The sequence below is a fragment of the Sinocyclocheilus anshuiensis genome, unplaced genomic scaffold (genome assembly GCF_001515605.1).
Source record: "Sinocyclocheilus anshuiensis isolate Anshui unplaced genomic scaffold, SAMN03320099.WGS_v1.1 scaffold902, whole genome shotgun sequence".
Lineage (NCBI taxonomy): Eukaryota > Metazoa > Chordata > Actinopteri > Cypriniformes > Cyprinidae > Sinocyclocheilus > Sinocyclocheilus anshuiensis.
In genome coordinates, this window is record NW_015537974.1 from 724,425 (window position 1) to 746,978 (window position 22,554).

Consider the following 22,554-nt stretch of genomic DNA (forward strand, 5'->3'; position numbering starts at 1 on the left):
GCAAAAGAGCGACCAGTGGGAAGAATGAGTCTGGAGCCCTGATATGCATTATACAGAGGCAAGAGGAAAAGAAAAAATACCATCGAAAGACAGTAGGTTCCCCTCAGACATACATTCATATAAACTCCTACCCCTAATTGAATCGCGATTTGTTTAGCATCTCAACCGATTAGAATCGTCACATATTTAAATCGATTTTCAACCGGCTTGCGGTTAATCGTTACATCCCTACCAAGAACTAAAGACATTCAGAGAAGGTCCCATCACCACCATGCTTCTGAATAACGCCTTGATTTCCAGGTTGGTTCATTGAAACCATTCCTAAAATGAATGTACTGTTTCTTTAAATGAAAAGAACTGAAAATAAAACTTTTTTTTTTTTTTTTGATGTAGTTCTTTTTCAAAAAAAAGTCATCCTTTCAAAGGCTGCATTTATTTGATAAAAGTAAAATAACAGTAATATTGTATATATATATATATATATATATATATAAAGCAGTTTTCCTGGCCCAGGACAAACCCTGTTTGCTTACCAAATGGAGGAGGTTTCCTTCTAGCCAGTGTGTCCAGCCTCTGCCCTCTTTCTCTCCTCGCTGCACGCAGATCAATTTATCACCGTCCCAATTCACTGTGGTCTGAAACATATGGAGAACATTATCCATTAGTGCCACACATACCACACTTTCCACACTCCTTTGTCTGGCTGATGTTACTTTTAAAGGGGCCTGTGTGTTTCTCACAAATACATTACAAATGGGTAAACTAGGGAAAAAAAAATATATAAAAACACACACACACACCTGGCACTTTCGCCCATCGACTGGTCCCAGGTCCTCAGTGAACTCCTGTCCCAAAGTGAAGTCCATGTCAAAGTTCCTAAAGGTGGTGACTGTCTTAATCTTCTCTTTTTCAAAAAAAAGTCATCCTTTCAAAGGCTGCATTTATTTGATAAAAGTAAAATAACAGTAATATTGTAAAATATTATTACAATTTAAAATAACAGTTTTCTATTTTAATATACTTTAAAATTTAATTTATTCATGTAAAGCAAAGCTGAATTTTCAGTGTCACATGATACTTCAGAAATTCTAAATTAGCATTCTAATATGCTAATTTATCATCAATGTTGGAAACTGAACTCCTGTCCCAAAGTGAAGTCCATGTCAAAGTTCTTAAAGGTGGTGACTGTCTTAATCTTCATTTTTCCAGTGTTCACATCGTGTTCAATATGTTTGCTGGGTTTCAGAATGCAGACGACTTTCCTTAATGCATAATTAACATCTGATGAGGAGAGAAAGAGAGATTAAACGATTAGCATACTTAAGAAAATTCTGTCATTATTTACTTAACCTCACGTTGTTCCAAACGTTTTTTTTTTTGTTTTTTTTCTACAGTGAAGAAATACTTTTCAGTACAATGAAATCAATCTGAATCAGTTGAGCAAGTTCACATATCCAGTCTAAATGATTTGTTCTGAAATAAGAATGATCTCGAGTTCAACTCAACAAAATCATTCTAATATGCTGATTTGGTGCTTTAGATACCTTTCTTTTATCAATGTTGCCCACAAAAGCCCCATCTCTCATTGAATCACCTACATTTGTATAAATGTCACTCAATTTTAGTACTCCCCTTATATTTTATGTTGCTGAAAAAACTTCATATAGTTTTATCAAAAACTTTTAGTCCAGTTTTACATTTGTTACTTTATATAATTGTCCTCCAGACACCGAATAATATATATATATATATATATACCAAACGTTTTTTTTTTTGTTTTTTTTCTACAGTGAAGAAATACTTTTCAGTACAATGAAATCAATCTGAATCAGTTGAGCAAGTTCACATATCCAGTCTAAATGATTTGTTCTGAAATAAGAATGATCTCGAGTTCAACTCACTGATTCAATGATCTGGTCACACTCACAGTGGTAAAAGATTATCAGTGAAAAGCAGCTTGCATTTCAGTTTGTTCATCACTCAGAGCTACTGTATGAATTCAGGAGATTTGGAATATAATGCATTAATTGTGTGAATCGCTTTTATGATACTTTCATGCTGATTTTAAGTTTGAATGCTCCATTATTCCAAATGCATGAAAAAGAGTGACAAACAAGTTACTGAAAATAAATTTTCAATAACTTTTTTCACAAAAGAAAGTCAGTCAAAGGCTACATACAAGTTTGGAACAACATCATTTTTATTTTTAGGTGAACTAACCCTTTAACACCATGTATAACGTGATAAGACAAGCATTACAAGGTCTTATCCAATGAATATGGATATGATAAAGGGTTCAGGGACAAATTCAGACATGTCTTCACTTTTCCAATTGTATTCTTCACAAACTAAATTGCTATGATCTCGTTTAGGCTTTCTTCCCCACGGCAAGAAGATGATTGGACTGTATTTCATTACATTCACCCAGATTAAAAGAGGTACATCATCCTCATGTTCACAGATGTTTGAAGACAGATGGAAGAGGAACATCACAGTCAACACAAGCATCAAGTTACAATCAAAGTGAGTCACTGTGGTTCGTTTTGAATAGACTCTTTATATAGCCTACTACAGCAGTTCACTGATTATAAGCTCTTATACTGCTGAACTGAGAAAAAAAAAAACAACAACATAAAATATATTGTTGCTCACCCAAAGCCGCGAGATATTCTTCAAAATTTTCCTGGGAAACCATGTGGTAAATGCCAGTATAATTAGGTTTGGACATTTTCTGTTTTTTTTTTTTTTACACGAATCCAACCAAACCTTGTGTGATCTGTAGCTCTGTGGGCTCACTTTTCCCTCTGGTTATCTGTCTGGATCTCTATCCGTGTCTCTAGGCAGCACCTATTGCATTGTTCGCTAGTTAATTTGGTTAAATTATAGCGCGATTGACGCCGTTTCCTACTAACAGCACGCGTCGCGACGTGAAGACACCGAGCGGAATCTGTGGTCAGTGTTTCCGGGAATTTATTCCGTGATGTTGCGTTACACAATGCTCCAAGACCTAGCTCCGGTTCGTCATCTGTAAGTAAACCCAAAAGCGTCTGACTCCTCCCTAACCAGTTCAATTCCGAACAGAGCAAAGAGCCAAATCCTCCCTGATTTGGGGATCGCTTTGCAGGCAATAGGGGTGCTACAGGTAGGTTGAAGTTTTCCCTGAAGTTGTCAAATAGTCACTTTAATATATAAAAATACACACAAAAGAATTAGATATAGTGATTTTACCTCTTTAAAATATGCAGCTTACGCGTCATCTTATTAAATCTGCAATTATTGCACTTTTTATTTAATGAAATCGTAAGGAAAAAAATAAAGAAATAAAATATTTCCGTTACTTGAAATTAAATAAACGTTAGCTGAAATAAAAGACAACATTTCGCATATTAATTTACTTGATGTACTAAAGAAAACTAAAACGTATTTAAAAAACTGTCAAAAACTACATTAGCTACTTAAATTTTAACTAAAAATTGAAAAAGTAAAACTAATTAAAATAATAAAAGCTATAATTGTATCTCAGTGATCAATTTTTATATTATTATTAATAATAATAGTATTACATTTTTGTAACGATGTGAACCCATTGCATTTAGTATATAAGCAAAATCGCAGTTGAAAGATGCTAGCTATACTTACTAAAGGTGAGAATGTGATTTTAAATCCTAAAAAAAAAAAGTTGATCAATAATAGGATGAATAATAATTCATCTAATTTTCTGAGTTTGATAGAAGTCGGGTATCACTGAAAACAAAACATTTTTAAACCCAATCATAATATTCATAATTTAGGTCTGTACCTCAAAATCAAACCATGCTCTCTCACACATTTTTTCTCTGACACACTTTGTTCTGTTGCTCATGTGGCGCTCTGTAAAGTTTATTCATTTCTCCTAATGTTTTTTCCCGCTGTGCGTCTGTGTTAAACAAGGTCAGGCCTGTATGGGGTTCACTGATCAAGGGCCACATTTGACCCTACTCTAAAAAATGCTGGGTTGTTTCAACCCAACTTTGGGTCAAATATGGACTAACTCAACCGTTGGGTTAAATTTTTTAATTAAATTTTTAACCCAAAAGTTGGGTTAGTCCATTTTTGACCCAAGGTTGGGTTGAAATAACCCACCATTTTTTAGAGTGGGATGTCTACAGCTCTCTGATGTAAAGAATATGAATGAGACAGGTCCCTCTCTCTGGCATCAGGCCAGAGTTTGTGCTTATCATCTCTCCAGGACATCAACCTTTCCATTCGGCCGTACCGTTACAATAACATCCCGGAAATTTAAACATTCTATGCAAACACGCCTTCATTTTATTACAGCAGATAAACAATGGCCAGGCATAACAGTCTTTGGACTAGAATTTTATTAAAACTGAGAACGAGTGGATGATTTATATCAATTACAATTCAGTGAATTTACTTAAAAATTTTTTTACTAAATATTAAAAAATTAACAAATGCACATAGAAAAAAAACATAGCAAGATTTGTTTGATAAGATCAAATAGTTTTCTTTAAAACCGCTGAAAATGTATTTTAAAATAAGCTGTACAATCATGAAGCAAAATTAAATTTCATCTTCTTTCTTTTTTCTTTTTTTTATCGTTTCCTGACAGATCCACTCTTCTTATCCTCCGATTGCTGCTTTTTGACATCTTTCTTTCCTTTTGCTCCCAGATTCTCATAAACGTCTTCATTTTTTCTGAAAAAAGGGAAAAAGAAAAGAAATCAGTATAACTGAGTGATTAGTCACTAACTTACAGTAGTCATCATAACCCATCCCAACTTCTAGAGGAACAAAGGAGTGAATGAGTTTTCAATGTTTCAAAGTTTTAATGTTTTTGTCAGCAGCTTGAGCTATTAACTGACCCAAACCACAAAAACGTGAGAAAGAGGCTTGCCAAACATTGTCCAGTAAGCCAATGATTAGTTCAACTCTGTGATTAGAGCAAGATCAAACTGAAACAATACCAGATCTGAGATATCCAATATCCAACTCAATCCTTCCCTTTCTCTTTCAATGGGATATTGCACAACTAAGGCTTCTAAAAAGCTTGTGTAAGCAGATGGCTGTGTGACTGAGAGATCTTTGAACGGCCTACTTAACAGGTCATCGGTTTGGGAAAGATAAGGGGATGTGAGAGGAATGTTTCTGGATGATTGTGGGAGTATTTGAGGATACACTACAAGCAGAAGTCTACTTACTTCGCAGAGGCTTTGCGACTGGCCTTCTGGTGTTTAGGCTGAATTGAGAGGTTTCCATATTCGGTTTCTGTTTCCTGTAACAGAAAGTAAAAAAAAAAAAAATCAATAGCAATACTAAGTACAACAGAGGGGAGACACAGGATATCAGTCTTATCTTCCCTTTTTACAGTGTTGACTTTGATAAGATATTGCATGGGAACCGTTCTGAAGGCAAATGGATATACTATCTTTCAATAGTTTGGGGTCATATGCTCACCAAGGCTGCATTTATTTGACCAAAAAATACAGTAAAAACAGTAATATCATGAAATATTATTACAATTTGTAGTAACTGCAGGCTTCAGTGTCACATGATCCTTCATAAATCATTCTAACATGCTGATTTGCTGCTTAAGATACATTTCTTATCAATATTGAAATCAGCTGAGCTGCTTATTATTTTTGTGGAAACTGTGATACACTTTTCTTCCAGGATCCTTTGATTAATAGACAATTTAAAAGAACAGAATTTCATTGAAATAGAAAGCTTTTGTAACATTATAAATGTATCTACATTCACTTTTTATTTAATGCTTCTTTGCTGGAAAAAAGTATTAATTCCTTTAAAAAAATCTTACTGACCTCAAACCAAATATTGGCTTAATTTCCATTTATTCATTTTATTGCATTTCAGAAACCTCTCACCATGATCCTCAGCCATTTTCTTACCATGACAGCCCTTCGTGTGAGTTTAGTCGACTCTATATACTGTAGCACAGCCAAGTAGATGAACTTGTACTGTGCTTCGGTTTGCACCATGCCAGACCGCTGTTCTCTAACCATCTGAATACACTTCTGGATGTCGATGTCACTGTCCAGACCTGACAAAAACAACATCTTTAGATTAATTTGCAAAAACTGCTAGCATGTTTGATCCAGGATCTAGGCTGAAGTACCACCCTGAGGTGTTCATGTGAAATGTGGTTGCAACATCTAAGAATAAGCCTATTATAAGATTATAAGACTAACTGTATTGATTTGTGTAAAATATCTGGACTATTTGGAAGGGAAGCATATTAGCTAAACATAATGTAGGTTCCAGAAAGCCTGAGGACATTCACAGGTTATAATGATTTAATCAATCTGATTGCACTGCATTAACCCTCAGTTGCAATAGTTTTGCCATGGTAACGTTCATTAATGTTTTGATATAAAGATGAATACTGAAACAGTACTGACCTTTCTAGAATGTTTTTAAGCTTAAATAAAATTGTAAACTTCTCATTAAGAGCTGGACTTAATTAAAAACTAGGATTCACAGGATTCCAGAGGTTTGAGTAAAATCAACCTAAATACACTAATTTCTCTACTGAGTTGAGAATTTATATGTTTACGCATTTAGCAGACACTTTTATCGCATTCAAGGTATTCATTTAATGAGTTCATCAGTTCTCAGGGAATCGAGCCTATGACCTTTCACGTGATGTTGCCATAGACTGGTACCATGAAGGTATTACCGGGACAATCCCTAAGGATTTAAGTGCTTTTCTGAAGGGTACAATGGCTACAAAGGGTACAATATTTTGCCTCAGCGGGGAACTGAACCAGCAACCTTCCGGATACCAGGATGCTGACTTTTTAAAGTCTCACAGAAAGCAGTTTTTTTTTTCATAGTGTGTCCACACAAACGTGGTTATTTTTAAAACCGCAGCTTTTTCTACACGGTTAGGCCGTTCGTCCACACGCAAACGCAGCACCAGTTCACTGAAACTGAAAATTTTTGAAAACGCCTGCCAGGGTGAAGATTTTCAAAAAATCTGGTTGCAGTGTTATCGTGTAGACAGCGAAACCGTTGTTTTTGGCTTGTGATGTCGGCACCTGCGCTGTTATCTCCGCCTACTGGAGACTTTTTCAGGCTTCTGATTGGCCGGCATGGCTTTACGGTTGAGATTATATCGCCATCTGTTGGTTTGGCATGCTCTTGACAGTGCTTCATAGCATGGGTTTGTGTTTTCATGTGGACGGAGAGTTTTTTTTAAACGGAAAAAGGAAAAACTCAGTTTATAAAAATACCCGTGTACGTGTGGACATGGCCTACGAAAACATCAAAAACCTTAATGCAGAGTGATATAAACTCACCTTTAGCATCAATGGTATCTATAAGCATGTCGATCACCACAATGGTTCCTGTTCGTCCGATACCAGCACTGCCAAAACACATTAAGCAACAAATAACTGAAGCTATCTCTTCAAGCTTGCAGAGGTCTTGAGACACTGAATATCCCATAGCACATTAATACTAAAGAGTAAACAAACTATTAATTTAAAGATTTAGAGTGGGAAGTATGGGATCATGAAAAGTTCAAGCATGTACTGTGATTACGAAATGCTGAGTCGTGTGACAACTGCTTAAACCTCCCTGCCTAAGACTGTCAGCGTGTATTACATTTCTTGCCAAGACATGAAATGTACTACACTGTTGTTCTCATTGTTAATAATAAAATAAAAACTGCATATGTTAAATGATCTTTACTTTTTAGAACAATTTGGAGTAACCAGTTGACTACAAAAAGAGGAATTATGGCTTTTCCCAAAGATGTAAAATGGAAGATAAGCAGCATTTAAACCGGCATCAGTGTTCAATGCTGCCCATAAAATGTCAAGAATATTCAGATGTATATTTTATGGACATCTGAAATAGCATGAAATAGCATGTCTTATGCTCATGATGCCCCCAAGCGGGGGATGAAGTTATAAGAGGCTTTTTTGTGAGTAAGTACCTGCAGTGGATGATCATGGGTCCAGTTGAAGACAGTTCGTGCTGTTTGATGTTGACCTGCTCCAGAAAGCTAAGCACTCCACCAGGCTCTTGTGGCACGCCGTGATCAGGCCAGCTCAAATATTGGTAGTGCCAAATGGTGCGAGTTGGCTCTTTCTGGTATCAGAAAAGTCAAGAATTTCTGGTTTAGTTTTACTTACTATATATATATTTGTCTGGCATGTTGTTACAGATAATTTTAATGTACATTGTTAGTTGTAAGAGTTAGTGTTCAAGAAAAACTCAATACAAACTGCATTTAAAAATGAATATAAATTTCCATTTTTAGGCACTCAAGTCTTAATCTTAAGTTTTTTTGTTGTTGTTGTTGTTCTTCTTAAATTTTTCAAAATCCTAAAATTAAAGTCCTAAAGTGGTCTTACCTTTTGACTTTTTGATCTAGCCATAATGCAACTGTGCTGTGTTTGTCAATAACAGAAAGGCCATATTTTAAAGAGACAATACTCTTTTCTTCAAATGTTGGTTTGGCATGCTCTTGACAGTGCTTCATAGCATGGGTTTGTGTTTTCATGTGGACGGAGAGTTTTTTTTAAACGGAAAAAGGAAAAACTCAGTTTATAAAAATACCCGTGTACGTGTGGACATGGCCTACGAAAACATCAAAAACCTTAATGCAGAGTGATATAAACTCACCTTTAGCATCAATGGTATCTATAAGCATGTCGATCACCACAATGGTTCCTGTTCGTCCGATACCAGCACTGCCAAAACACATTAAGCAACAAATAACTGAAGCTATCTCTTCAAGCTTGCAGAGGTCTTGAGACACTGAATATCCCATAGCACATTAATACTAAAGAGTAAACAAACTATTAATTTAAAGATTTAGAGTGGGAAGTATGGGATCATGAAAAGTTCAAGCATGTACTGTGATTACGAAATGCTGAGTCGTGTGACAACTGCTTAAACCTCCCTGCCTAAGACTGTCAGCGTGTATTACATTTCTTGCCAAGACATGAAATGTACTACACTGTTGTTCTCATTGTTAATAATAAAATAAAAACTGCATATGTTAAATGATCTTTACTTTTTAGAACAATTTGGAGTAACCAGTTGACTACAAAAAGAGGAATTATGGCTTTTCCCAAAGATGTAAAATGGAAGATAAGCAGCATTTAAACCGGCATCAGTGTTCAATGCTGCCCATAAAATGTCAAGAATATTCAGATGTATATTTTATGGACATCTGAAATAGCATGAAATAGCATGTCTTATGCTCATGATGCCCCCAAGCGGGGGATGAAGTTATAAGAGGCTTTTTTGTGAGTAAGTACCTGCAGTGGATGATCATGGGTCCAGTTGAAGACAGTTCGTGCTGTTTGATGTTGACCTGCTCCAGAAAGCTAAGCACTCCACCAGGCTCTTGTGGCACGCCGTGATCAGGCCAGCTCAAATATTGGTAGTGCCAAATGGTGCGAGTTGGCTCTTTCTGGTATCAGAAAAGTCAAGAATTTCTGGTTTAGTTTTACTTACTATATATATATTTGTCTGGCATGTTGTTACAGATAATTTTAATGTACATTGTTAGTTGTAAGAGTTAGTGTTCAAGAAAAACTCAATACAAACTGCATTTAAAAATGAATATAAATTTCCATTTTTAGGCACTCAAGTCTTAATCTTAAGTTTTTTTGTTGTTGTTGTTGTTCTTCTTAAATTTTTCAAAATCCTAAAATTAAAGTCCTAAAGTGGTCTTACCTTTTGACTTTTTGATCTAGCCATAATGCAACTGTGCTGTGTTTGTCAATAACAGAAAGGCCATATTTTAAAGAGACAATACTCTTTTCTTCAAACGGGTTTATCAAGGCAAAGGTATGAAATGCATTGAAAGAGAATGACATATAGGGACAGAATCTGGGCCGCAGGTGCTGTATGCAGAAATGTGGTGTGTGCGTGTGTGAATGGTTGCACAGAGGTATTGAAAAGACTGTTTTCTTACCCGATGTGGTGCTGTGAGCTCCATCACTCTGATCTTGTAATCAGAAGCATCCTTCTCAGACAGTAACGTCACCACATATCTGCCTGCTTCCTTTGACTCTCCTTCAGTAGTTGGCCAGTATGGCACACACTTATTCTGCAGAGGGCGCATGCAACAACAAAAAAGAACTGTATATTTTTAGACCTTGAAATGTTAAAAATAGAATTCATTATAAATTGGAAGAATGTCAACAATTACTAACCCGTCCTTTTTCAACCTCCCTTGTTGTCATGACAATTACTCGTGACTCTTCTTGCCATACCATTTGCCAGAAATCGTTTACAGTTGTTAAGAGGCAGCCTTGACAAGCAATGTAAACTTTCTGGTAATTAATATCCATTAATTTGTTCTGTGAGCAAAGACATATAGAAAGAGTGGAGGAGAGAAAAGAGAGGGTTTAACGAAATAATTTGAGAGATTTATGATTATGTTGTGATTTATGTTGTGGACGTACTATAACATAGTTGGCATTGATGTAATCAGAGCCGACAACATTGGGATCTGCGTTTTGCAGGGTAACCCTAGTGTCATCAACTGAAAAGAGAAGAAATTAGAATATTTATTATAAAAACTGTCAAAATCTATGCAACTTATCACTACTAAACTTATATTTCATTTATATATTTTTCAAAGAACTACTGCAGTGTGATCAGATTCATTGCTCACAGGGAAGGATGTTCTTATATCTGTTTTTGCTTTTGTTTTCTGGTCTCATTCCTTCATCTCTGTTCTTCGTTACCTTAGTTTCCAACTTCTGCAACGCCTGCAAGCAGAAAAACAGATTTATAGATCAGAGATAGCACAGATAGTACAAGAAATTAAGATAGAAAGTACAAACTAGTGCTGTGTTCGATACATCGATACGACGATGTATCGTCACAGAGATTTGACGATACGAGTATCGATACAGCTGGCCCTGTATCGATATTGTGGCACGTGTGCAGCAGTGGACCGCGCTTAATTTGAATACGAGAGCACAGTTTAAAATGTCGAAAAAAAAGTAGAAAAGTGCGAGGTTTCTAAAAAATAATGATTAGAGCATAATACATAGGCTACAGCAAGGTTTAATCTGGCCGCAGAGGAACACAACCAGGGTTGCCTGGTATAAAGAGACGTAATCCCCGAAACAGATCTTCCCACTTGCGCAATACGGAAATATCTGTGTGCTACTTATCTTTGTGAACCTGGCAACCATATGCACGAGCTCTCTCTCTCCACTGTGGATAAACGCGCTTGCTTTCTGAAAACACTGGTAAGCTTAAAGTTTAGCGATCTCCACTTAAATATTCTATTCTCAAAAAAGTGTGAGAGAGAGAGAGAGAGGCTGTGTATGTATGAATTACCACCGTTTTGCCGCGTTTCTCTATTAACAGTGAAGCTGTGGCTTTAATTTCTTAAAAACAATATGCAAACAATCAGAATATTGTACCTGGTGGGGAGTGCACAATGTAAACATGAAACATATGCCATTACCTATATTGAACTGTGGTACAGTTATGGAGGCCCTTCATAATGCAGAAATGGCACTACAGTATGCAGTGTTTAATAAACAGCTGTTTTACTAAATTCTGCTGAGGTGAAATTCAGTGCAGTCCTGTATCGTGATACCTATCGTATCGTGGCCTATGTATCGTGATGCGTATCGTATCGTGACTTTGCTGGTGATACACAGCCCTACAAATGACCACATCCTGCCTGTTGAGAGTAGCTCTGAACAACTGTTTGGATGTGGTCTAAACTTACTACGACCAGAGATCATCTTAGTACGAACGCACTAATTTTAGCAACAGTTGATCAAATTATTTTTGCCAACCCGTACCAATTGTTATAAGTACAAAAAAGACAGTAAAAATGCATTAATTGACTTTAATCAGAAGCTCATGCAATGTAGACGATGTGAAAAAAAAAACTGATGGCAATAAAACACATGCCTGCGACTTCATGTCTTTTTGTCTTTTATGTAATAAATAAAACATGTAAAATAAAATAAAAATGTAAAAATACAAAATGAAAAAAAAAATCTATATTTAATTTCTTAATTTCTTAAATAAATCCAAATAATTATCTCTTAAGATCTAACTGCTTTGAAAGATCAAAAAGTGGGACAAAGGCAAAAATGGATTATGCTGAATGGGAAATACAGCCTCTATTGTGGCCTAAGAAATTACAGGCTGCTGTTGGGAGGTGTGAACTTGTTAACTCCAGCCTGCGAACCCAAAACTACCACACAAATCTTTCAAAACTTGTGTGGGATTAAACCTTTTTTTACTTACATGAACTAATCTGAAGAGTTTTAATTTTATTTAATTTTCCATTCCATTTATTTTATTGATTTATTTTCTGTTTTTGCAATTGTGGTTTCTCCTAGGCAAGTTGATGCTCTCGTTGATTCAATAACATAAATCCTGACAAAAATGGTATCATAAATATGATTTGTTTAGCTCAAATCGTGTATTTTTTAGGCTGGTCCATAGTATAAAACAGGTAATGAAAAGCAGGAATTCCATATTAAAATATTTCAATTTAGCATAGCTGCAATATTTTCAAAATAGTTATTTTCCAAATAAATCCCACAATGTGTTCATCAAATATTGCTGTGCTTCTAATGCATTAACAACTTGTGATTCATCTACAGCAGGTGGTGAAAAACCTTTAAACATGCCACTCACATCAAACTCTTCCCAGAACCCAGCTTTTATCTTTTTATCAGCCCCGTCCATGTTATCTGAGGTCTGGCCGAGCTGCTTTACTCTGCTCTCAATATCAGCTGCGTTCAACCTTGTGGAGTAATAAGGCTGAGGAAAAGGGTAGACACCAAAACAAATGCAAACAGGGAGAAGAGCAAGACATCAACACAGACAGACAGAAAAGAGTAGTAGACAGACAACAGAAAGGAGGAGAGAAACAGACAGAAAGGGCGAAGATTAATCACAACATTAAAGGTGCTTCCCACAGTTCTTTGTGATGTGCCATTTTGTCACACTAATAAATAACTCTTTTTCCAGTCAAATCTCTTTACCTCAGCAGAACAGATGCTCTTAGTTTCAGCTTTCTTACAACATTTTTAAAAAGGTTTTAGATTGAAACATTTCAGCTTAATTTCTCAAAATGTATAAGTTAACATGACCAAACCTAACAGTCAGTTTCCAGAGTGCTGTGGTTAATACCAGTAGCTGATTAGTTGCTGATGCTTTTGTTGAACATCTTGCTTGACATTTATGTTGGTATGAAAAAACCCCTCTCATTACAAATGTTCCTTACCTGTCTGAGGTAAATCATTGTCCCAGACAACTCCTCAATACCAGAGCGTTTGAAATGCTCCACAAGGTCTGCCAATGTGTCAAAAATGTCTTTACCACCAACTGTGTAACGGTCATTCTGAAAATCAACATGCATAAGAAATTAAAAGTTAACCAGTCAGTTGGATTCATACTCAAGGGTAACATGGGGTTCACTGGCACCTTAACTGGATGCCAAAATTGACCTCCAAATAGTTATTAAAATTATTAAAATATAAAGACAAGACAGCTATGTATTTTTCTGTTTAAAGGAACATTTATACTGTGTGAGAAAGCATATTATACTTTTTGTTTTACTCATGAATGTCACTTCCTTTGAGATTACTGCATTTATTTTTGACCAACATGCCAAGGTCATTTTAAGCGGATGTGCCTCATCTGTGCTGAAAATGTCCAAAAACCTGTTCTCGTAATCTTGTAAAGCATATGTTTTATTTAAAACCAAACATTTTGAATAGGTTTGCTTGAAAATTTGCTAATGCTATCCTTATCAAAAATTAACACATAAATGGACGTTCGGATTTTATTTGAATAGTACAACCTGTGAGAATGCTCTTTCATTAAACTTTAAATAACATCACCAAAACGGCAACACAAAAGCTTCCTGTATCTTTAAATCAGATTAACAGAAGCTGTCCACTGGTGAGAGCTTACATTTTCTTAGATAAAATAGGGTTAGCATAGGCTGATTTAAAAGGTTTAAGGCCTTAACAGAATTGTTTGGTTCTCTGAGCTGATTAGAACCGTCTTCACAGAACACAGTTTGTTCTGTTAATCTGCTCAGAGGGCAACAACGCAACGACGGTGTTTTGTCTGCTTTGAACCTCACTAAAGCACATACGCATACGCACATACCAGTGGAATAATAAACAATTGACAGGCAGTGCATTGACCTGATTTTCCCTTGGTCATATTCTTCTACCATTCATTTCAACAGCACAACAATAGTGCTTATTTAGAGCCCTGAGTGGAGCATGACCACCCCCGCTGCCATTTGCTCACACACACTCATGACTCAAAGTCCAGCTGCGTTTTTCATGTGAATCAATGTCATAATGTGTGTACCATATGTATTTAAATGCTTTACTGTTCCTATCTTTAAGTATGTCAAACATGTTTATGTGTATGTATGTCAAACTGTGTGAATCTGTACAAATGTCATATGTATATCTGTCAGAGTGCAAAATATATTGCCAGTTAAGCAGGTTTATTTATTTGTTTCTTTTTGTTATTTCATCACCATGGAGTTATACATTTCTATCTGACATTTTTTCCCAAATTGAGTTATTCACAAATTCTTATTCTGTGACAACCTCTTTACATTATGTAATTTTTAACTTTTTTATTTAGAAAGCAAAAAGGTGTGGAATGCAAACATTTTGAAGCTCAATATCTCAAAACCACTCAGAATGCAGATAGAACCTTACAATTTCAAGGTGATGTTCCAGACCTGTATGATTTTCTTTCTTCTGCTGAACACAAAAGACCATATTTTAAAGAATGCGTGTAACCAAACAGTTGTTGGTCCCCACTGACTTCCACAGTGTGGATTGTTTGGTTACCCACATTGTTCAAAATCTCTTCTTTTGTAACAAATTCAACAAAAGGTTTGGAACAATTTGAGGGTGAGCAAATGATGACAGACTTTTCATTTTTGGGTAAACTATCCCTTTAAATACTGTGTCGTTGATCAAGTTGTTAAGATCTATACAAAAGTACATTCTTAACTAGATCCATTATTCTATTCTATATCTAAATGACCAATAGTGCCCTTTGAAACACTCTTAAACAAAATCAGCATAAATCCTATTCATTTTGTGATTACTTTGTATTGATAAGGGGCAACACAGAAATTTCATATATATATATACAAATTAATTGAGAACATATAAAAATACATTCATGTATGAGCACATGCACAAGCACTTACATTGCACATGATCTTGATGTGGGAGACCCTCCTACCAGCACTGGTCATATCATCGGTGAGCACAGACAGAACAAAGTCTCCTGGTTTGGAGAGCGACTCCCTCACCAGGAACGTCCCAGGCTCATCACGCTCACGTAGCAGCTTCTCAGCATTGGGACCTGACAAGTGGCCATGGTACCACCTGAAGATACAAAAACAGAGGGGGAGAAAGTAGTTGTTAGATGTTCTCATAATAGAAAAAAGTAAAAAGATGTAGTTAAACGTACTTTGTTATTTATATATGAATAGTATTTCCTGCATGCATAACATGAATTGATTGAGGTCTCTGATGCAAACAAACCAGTCAAGGTTTAAAGGACTAAAAATAAAAAGCGAGCCAAATGCAGCTGCACCACAAACCAATGCAGCCATGAACACAAAAGCAAGAGACTGAACATTTATGTCACATCTATATTTCCAGTGTGCATATGTTTATTAGCAATCCATTTTTGGATCCTGATGCAAAAGTATGGCAGTCCTCACGCTCTAGCATACTAAAATTTTAGTTAACAATTGGGCTCAGTTCTCAATTTCTACATCTTAGCTTCCTGTACTGCGGTCGGAAAATTTTCTGATGACAAGATTTCTTGACTCGAGACTTTGGTGTATTTTTAGCTTGTCCTTCCTTCTCTCTTCTCTTGAGAAAAAAAAAGAGAGGCTTGCTAAATCGCCCTTCTGGGGGTTCTTCCATGATTGCTCTTTGACAATTACAACCGGTGAATTATGATTTTGCTGCTTCTGAATAATAATAAATGTAAAAAATATAAATAAATAATCATGTACTTTATCATTATATTCTTAAATGAAAAACATTTATGATAACAAATACAACATTAACACTAATAAAAAGTTTATTTATTAAACACAACCAAAGTTGACCAGTGTGCTGTAAAACAAGTTAAATAGAAAATGGCACACTACAAAACAGACTAAAATAATTGATAAAACAGTACAGTATCATACTAAAATACAGTGCAATAATGCTTTATCACTTGTTATATGCCAACAAAGCCTCAAAAAGATAGGTTTTTATCTTTGACTTAAAAACAGACAAAGAAGGAGCAGATCTAATAGAAATAGGCAAGTCATTCCAGAGACTGGGGCAGCTACCAAAAGGTGGAGTCACCCCTACATTTATAATAGTGTAATTTATATTTTTAGTTGACTACATCTTGTTAATGCAAATCTTAAGTTCTCTGTCTTTACTAAACATATCCATGTGACCAAAAGTTAAGCATATGTGACTGGAACACATATCAGCTGGACAACTGTCTTATTGTTAAGACACCATGTCATGCAATCAGACATCTTTGTGTTTCTAATCATCCAAAATCAACAATATTTTCAGTGCATCTCAATCTTTTTAGATTTTTATTATTTTTTATTCTTGCTCTTTTATGTTTTCAATTTTAGACTGGTCTTGTGATCAAAGTTACAGGCTCATTAAGCAATATTTTATATGAATGTCAAATGTATATACATTACACTATCTGTCATTGCAAATTCTATTCCAAGGTATCATAACTTGCGTGATAGACTTACTTACATACTTAACATACTTTTCTTTCAACATAGAAACTCTTATGTGTAAGTCTCTGGTGACCATGTTCTACATTTAAGTTGCTTTAAATGTAAGCATTCACTCTTTCAATGAAAGTCAGTTGTTCTGGACCCCAGTGACTTTCACAGTATGGCCAAAAACAGTTGAAAGATTTCAGAAAACATCTTTTTTGTTACGCAGAAGAAAGTAAGTAATACAGGTTTGGACCGACATTAGGGAGAGTAAATTATGACAGAATGGTTTGTTTTTTTCCGCGATAACTTTCTCATTAAATATCTCTAAATTCTAGAAAATACCAGAAAGAATGTTCCAGAAAGTTCTATGGTGTTAAAACCATGACAAAAAACACACTCTGGGGCAGTTGGTAACACGTAAACAAACTAAGCCACTGTAACACTTTTATGGGACAAAAATGTTACACTGAGTTTGCCTGTGACTTCAGTTTGCATACTTTAGGTTCTCTGTCCGTTAAACAACACCCATCAAGCAGCTCATCATGAGCATGACCAGAAAAAGAGAAAGAGATAGACAGAAGTGTGTAGGACAAAGAGCTAAGAAAGGCAGGGGAGAGATGAAGGAAGGCCTGAATGGGTCTGGTCACTGTTTGCAAATGTGTCAAAACTAAAGTTTCCAACCACAGTTGAGAAGAGGAAGTCAGACACATGGCAGAGGGAGGGGTGGAGTGTGTCTGCAATTCAAGGTGCATCAAAATGAAATAAAGAACTTCAAGAAAAATCAGTGACCAAGATGGTGAAGCTTTGGGATCCAAAAGGCCACACTGAAATCTGGGATTCAAGATTTTACGTACACCTGAAAATAAACAGGATTTAGGATTTTAAAAACAACACACCATATTTTGTAGCATAAAACGAATAAGAAATTTTCAAGACTGCACTATTTCTAAGTCACTAATCAAATAAGCAAATTCATGACACTGATCATCAGATGCTTTTGCTTCTATTGATCATTGTGGACATGATCATCAGGTTTTACACAAACTTGTGGAGCTCATGCAACTTGGGTAAAAGTCACAAACCAAATATTAAGATGTACTGAAATTCAATTCAACATTTTACTCAAAATGCAGATAATAATAATATAATATAATATAATATAATATAATATAATATAATATAATAATTTGTAACTGAAAAAAGTAATTACATGAAAGAATGCAAAATTTGTACTAGCAGTTTCAGACATATGCACTTTAATTTATAATTATTGTCTTCTAAAAAGGATTATATTATTTATTATTCATAATTACTACAAATTATAATGATTAAAAATTAACTTTAACTTACAGTGCATTAATCATTAGATTAATCATTAGTTTAATCAGCTTTAGTGCATTTTTATTTAGACAGTCTTAATTTTAGTGAATTATTGTTCATTTTTTTCCTGCATTAGATTAAATATAAAAATATATCTGAAATAGTTCACACTTATATGTGTTAAGTTTTTTTCTTTTGCACCATGCAGACATTGTGTGCAGACAAAGAAGGGAAACTGATAGAGAAAAAATTAATGAAGTCCGAAATATCCGTGCATAACATGCATTTTTCATTCCTTATTATTACAGCCAACATTCACAAACCTAAACGCAAGTATGGTTAACTAAAGTGATGTCTATCTTATATTAGGCATGTTAAAAAGTTTATGATTAGCAATGCTGGTCCAGGATTGTGTGTCTGTGATCCATATAAACGGGAGAAACTGATACAGTATAGTGTGTAAAATTCTCCAGTTGTATGGTCAGATGTAAATCGTATCAGATTCTGATGTAGTAGCAGACTGAATGTGCATTTGGTGTAATCATAAAGCAAAGAGACCATCTTAAATGATTTATACTTGCTGATCACATTAACATATCTCTTGCTGAACTAAATGAATCTGCTGCTGTTTGGTTTTACTCTTTATTTGATAAGATTAACAGTAGTGGTGGAAAGAATTTTGGAGATTTGTATCAAGTTTTGTTCCTCGGTTTCTGACGTAACTGAAAGTAGAATGTGGAAGAATTCCAATGTGTGATAAAATGACTGATCATGTGCTGCTAACAAAATGCTTTTACAAAATCAGTACACCAACAGCAGGGATGGAAAGTCCTCTGAGGTGACATTTTGTGTGCACAATTTTACTGTGGCAGTATTACAGTCAGTAACAACTTTTACCATTAATTTGCCATTAACCTTTTGGCATAGCAACCAGTGTTGGGAAAGTTACTTGTGGCTAACTAACTAGGCCTAGATTCAACGTAGTTAACTTGTTTTGTTTTGTTTTGTTTGTAGCTTAGCTACACTATGAACTATTAGCTCTCTAGTTAGCCACACTAGCTAGTAGCAAAAACTAATTACAGTACATTGAAGCTCTGTAGTTAACCACTTTTGTTAGCTTGCTGTGTAGCTTGAGTAGCATTTATCTGCCACAAATAAAAGTTGAGGCTCTCAGTTAGCATAACAGTATTTGAACAGATAAATTTACATAAAATACCACTGCTAAATCTACAAAATGCCTGAACACTCTCAAAAAGGAAAAACTTTCTTTACCGATAGGCTATCAACAACAGTAAAATAAATGTAAATTCTTAGCCTTATGAGTCAAAAGACTTTCCATGTCCAAAATATTGTGGATATTTTTACATGGAAATTTGACTATTGGATCCACTACAGCAGCAGACTAAATATAAATTTGCAAGCAGGATTTTCCAAATACTCAAATGGCGCTTATCTGCATTAAGTTTAACTTCAAACAGTGAAGTAGCATAATATGAGACCTGGAAATGCCACATTATGACTTTGACCTTTTAAGTTTTTCACTTTTTTTTTCACTTTCCAGCTGATATGAATAAAATAACAACCTAACTGTAGAACCAACTGTAAACAGCACGAATGCAACAACAATGATTGATGTCACTCATTGTGTCAATATAATCAATATCAGTAAGCAGTATAAACAAGCATGAATATAATGTGTATGTGTTTCTTTCTATGTATCTATGTATCTGTGTTTGGGGGCCTCATTAATTGGGATATGGTGTAGCAAAAGCAAACGGAGTGGAATAGTTGAAATGGAATAGTTCCATACGCAACCTATGCAAACTTCATAATCAGAATATTTGACATGATTGAGAAAGTGGATATAACTATGCATAGACAAGGACAGCAAACACAGATGAAACTCATCCTAAAAACCTGTACTGGTAATAATGTCACAGAAACCTTTGAAATATGGTATATAAGAGTCTCACAAACAAATTAGATCAAACCGAAGTCAAATAAAACTGCTTGTATTAGCTATTTTGTAAATACATCTGTACATCTTCAGGATGAAGGGTCAAATATTATGGCTTACCTCTCAGTGGTGGGATCAGAACAGTTTAAAGGGTATTTGAGCTCAATAACAGTCCCATCTTTATCCTGTAGAGTTCCATGATCTCCAGTGTAGTATTCCACCAACTCGGCCAAAGTCGCAAACTTCTCCCCACCGTACAGGTCGTAATAATCACCCGTGTTCTGAATCCTAATGTGTGTGACTATTTCTCCCACTCTGAGAGATAGAGGAAGAGAAGAAAAGAGGACTGATGATGCATCATGCTCAGTAAAATTGAATTATAATACAATTTAATTATAATAATTAATCCAGGTCCCCAAACATAAACTGGTTTAAAGAGAACATAATGTCACAGGAAATGGAGTAATAGTAACTTCACAAAGTATGTAGAAACTCTACGTGAGTGTCTGAAGTCTTTTTCACAGACGATGGCAGTAATATTTTCCATCATAGATACTGATTACACATATTCATCCTCGCAAGTGTGTCTTCCTGAGAATAAGTCATTATGCTCTCCAAAAATAGCTGTGTTCAAGTATGCCAGCAAACTAGATTTGGTTACGGGGTTTGGAACCAGACTAAACAACACATCAGATACAGTATGTGGCGCATTAAAGAGGACACAGTAACATATAAATGGAGGACTCATGGGAATGCAGGTTCAAATCTGAGCCCAGTCATTCCCATTCACTTCCTCTCTCCCTTCATTTTTTCAGCTTTATAATATCCTATTAATTAAAAGCTTAAAAGCTTGTACATAAAATCTGAAAAAGAATTTTGCTCTAAATTAGAATGTTAGTAACAGTTGATTTCAATTATTGTTGTTAATGTTGTAATTTACCCCTAAATAAAGGTTTACTAAACTACAAAAGAGTTAAATGAAGATGGCAACAAAACCATACAAACACAATTGATTTGCAAATATCAAAACTGAAAAAAGTGTGATTAGTTTCCAGGCTACACCCAGAAAATATACCATTGTTATGAACTGCAAGTATAGACAACATTTCAGAATAAAACAAATTAAATATAATGGTCAGAATCATACGGCATTACATGTGCCAATTTTGAGCTGTTGACACGGATCTTTGCCCTTTAAAAAAATGAACTGACATTACACTGGCATTTAGTAACATCAAATAGTTGCGTGACAACATCCAAGTCATACATCACATGCAATTATACAAATCAGCTTATTGATGTTTTCCGTTATTAAGCAGACACTTTTTATATTAAGTAGATCAAAGAGAAATAAAGCTATTTTATGTCCGGAGCATATTTACATAGTCTATATGCAAAACAAGCAAATTAGGTTTTACAGTCTATGAAAATGAATAAAAACACATATAGACAAATGTGTGAATTATTGCATTGTTATGTGAAGTGAACTAAACTGAAATGACAGTTGCTTGGCAGATAATGAGTAAAAGAAAAAAGAAGAAAATAAAAACAAAAAACATTTGCTTGAAAACATGTCCATTAATATTTTTATAGGTCAGAAAACCACAACTCACACAAAGCTTCTGAAAAGAAAGAAAAGGGGATGCATATTATATAAATACAGAACCAAATTATCACAGCTTATAATGAAATAGTTATTCCCACATTGTGTGCAAAGTCTGTCTGGTGAAAAAAAAGCGGCTTGCCATCTATTACAAAAAAAAAAGTGTAATAAAAAAGTAATAATTGGTTTGTAGGGAAGTATATAAATGTTTCTTGACAAGCTCTAGAACTAAACACCGTCAGACAAATCAGAGTAACAAAGACAAAAGCTCAAACCAGTCAAATACAGAAACATTCAGTAAATAAAAAGAGTTTTTTGCTTTTTAGCTAACACAGAAAGGCTTCCTTTTACTAGAGCAGAAAGTAACGGAAAGCTATGAAGGCTATCTATCACCCAATCTGACCTCAGCTTATCCTAAGAACCAAATTTTCTCTAAATGACATAAAAAGTGGCTGAAGATAGATATTTTTATCATATCAAACCGAAAGTGCTGTACCTAACAGACAGGGAGAAATCGCCCACATTCTTCTTGCTGGGTCGGGCCAGGAAGCTGCCATGGACACCTCGGGTCTTTAAAACAGACTCTGCGTCGATTCCAGACAGATCTCTGTGAAACCACCTGTTCAACATGTAAATGAGCCTATGTTAGAGTCAGACATGCTAGAGATGATCATGTAAAAGAGTGGTTTCACATGAATGGCACAACATACTGTTTGTGGACAACTTAACTGGACGCAAGCCAAATATTTCACAAAAATACATTTATTAGGTTTTAAATGATAAAAAGCAATATGTTGTTAAAAAAAAGACAAAATATTTGCACAATTTGTAGCAGTGTAGTGCGATATTAGTGTAACACATGCATAGTTAATATGATGAACTACACCTGTGGTTAGA

At 35.1% G+C, this 22,554-nt stretch overlaps 2 protein-coding genes across 2 annotated transcripts in view; both read right to left on the bottom strand.

Moving 5' to 3' along the window:
- LOC107671900 (retinol-binding protein 1-like) overlaps nucleotides 1-3,018 on the bottom strand; it is a 4,348-nt gene extending 1,330 nt beyond the window's left edge. The window contains exons 1-4 of the mRNA XM_016464912.1: nucleotides 2,653-3,018; nucleotides 1,163-1,281; nucleotides 801-866; nucleotides 534-635 (exon numbers count right to left, since the gene is read on the bottom strand). Coding sequence (XP_016320398.1) covers nucleotides 534-635; nucleotides 801-866; nucleotides 1,163-1,281; nucleotides 2,653-2,728 — 363 coding nt within the window. The 5' untranslated portion in view covers nucleotides 2,729-3,018. The remainder of the gene's footprint in view (nucleotides 1-533; nucleotides 636-800; nucleotides 867-1,162; nucleotides 1,282-2,652) is intronic.
- Nucleotides 3,019-4,465: 1,447 nt separating this feature from the next.
- On the bottom strand, nucleotides 4,466-22,287 carry LOC107671911 (tyrosine-protein phosphatase non-receptor type 6-like). Its single transcript, XM_016464921.1, has 14 exons — nucleotides 22,154-22,287; nucleotides 20,175-20,369; nucleotides 15,224-15,404; nucleotides 13,256-13,372; nucleotides 12,664-12,789; nucleotides 10,661-10,757; nucleotides 10,449-10,528; nucleotides 10,197-10,343; nucleotides 9,956-10,090; nucleotides 9,294-9,448; nucleotides 8,653-8,720; nucleotides 5,910-6,061; nucleotides 5,202-5,275; nucleotides 4,466-4,698 (listed from the first exon to the last, which is right to left on the bottom strand). Exons 1-14 carry the CDS (start codon nucleotides 22,285-22,287, stop codon nucleotides 4,596-4,598), a joined length of 1,764 nt encoding a protein of 587 aa, XP_016320407.1. The 3' UTR covers nucleotides 4,466-4,595.
- Between the last annotated feature and the right edge of the window lie 267 nt (nucleotides 22,288-22,554).

Bases quoted from the DNA above. Each gene is read 5' to 3' on its own strand.
- LOC107671911 (XM_016464921.1), bottom strand. From the start codon at position 22,287: ATGTTGAACAGGTGGTTTCACAGAGATCTGTCTGGAATCGACGCAGAG. The intron at 13,373-15,223 runs GTAAGTGCTTGT...GTTGATTTTCAG, and splicing joins ACATCAAGATCATGTGCAAT to AATGACCGTTACACAGTTGG. The intron at 9,449-9,955 runs GTAAGAAAACAG...TTCTGATACCAG, and splicing joins AGCTCACAGCACCACATCGG to AAAGAGCCAACTCGCACCAT.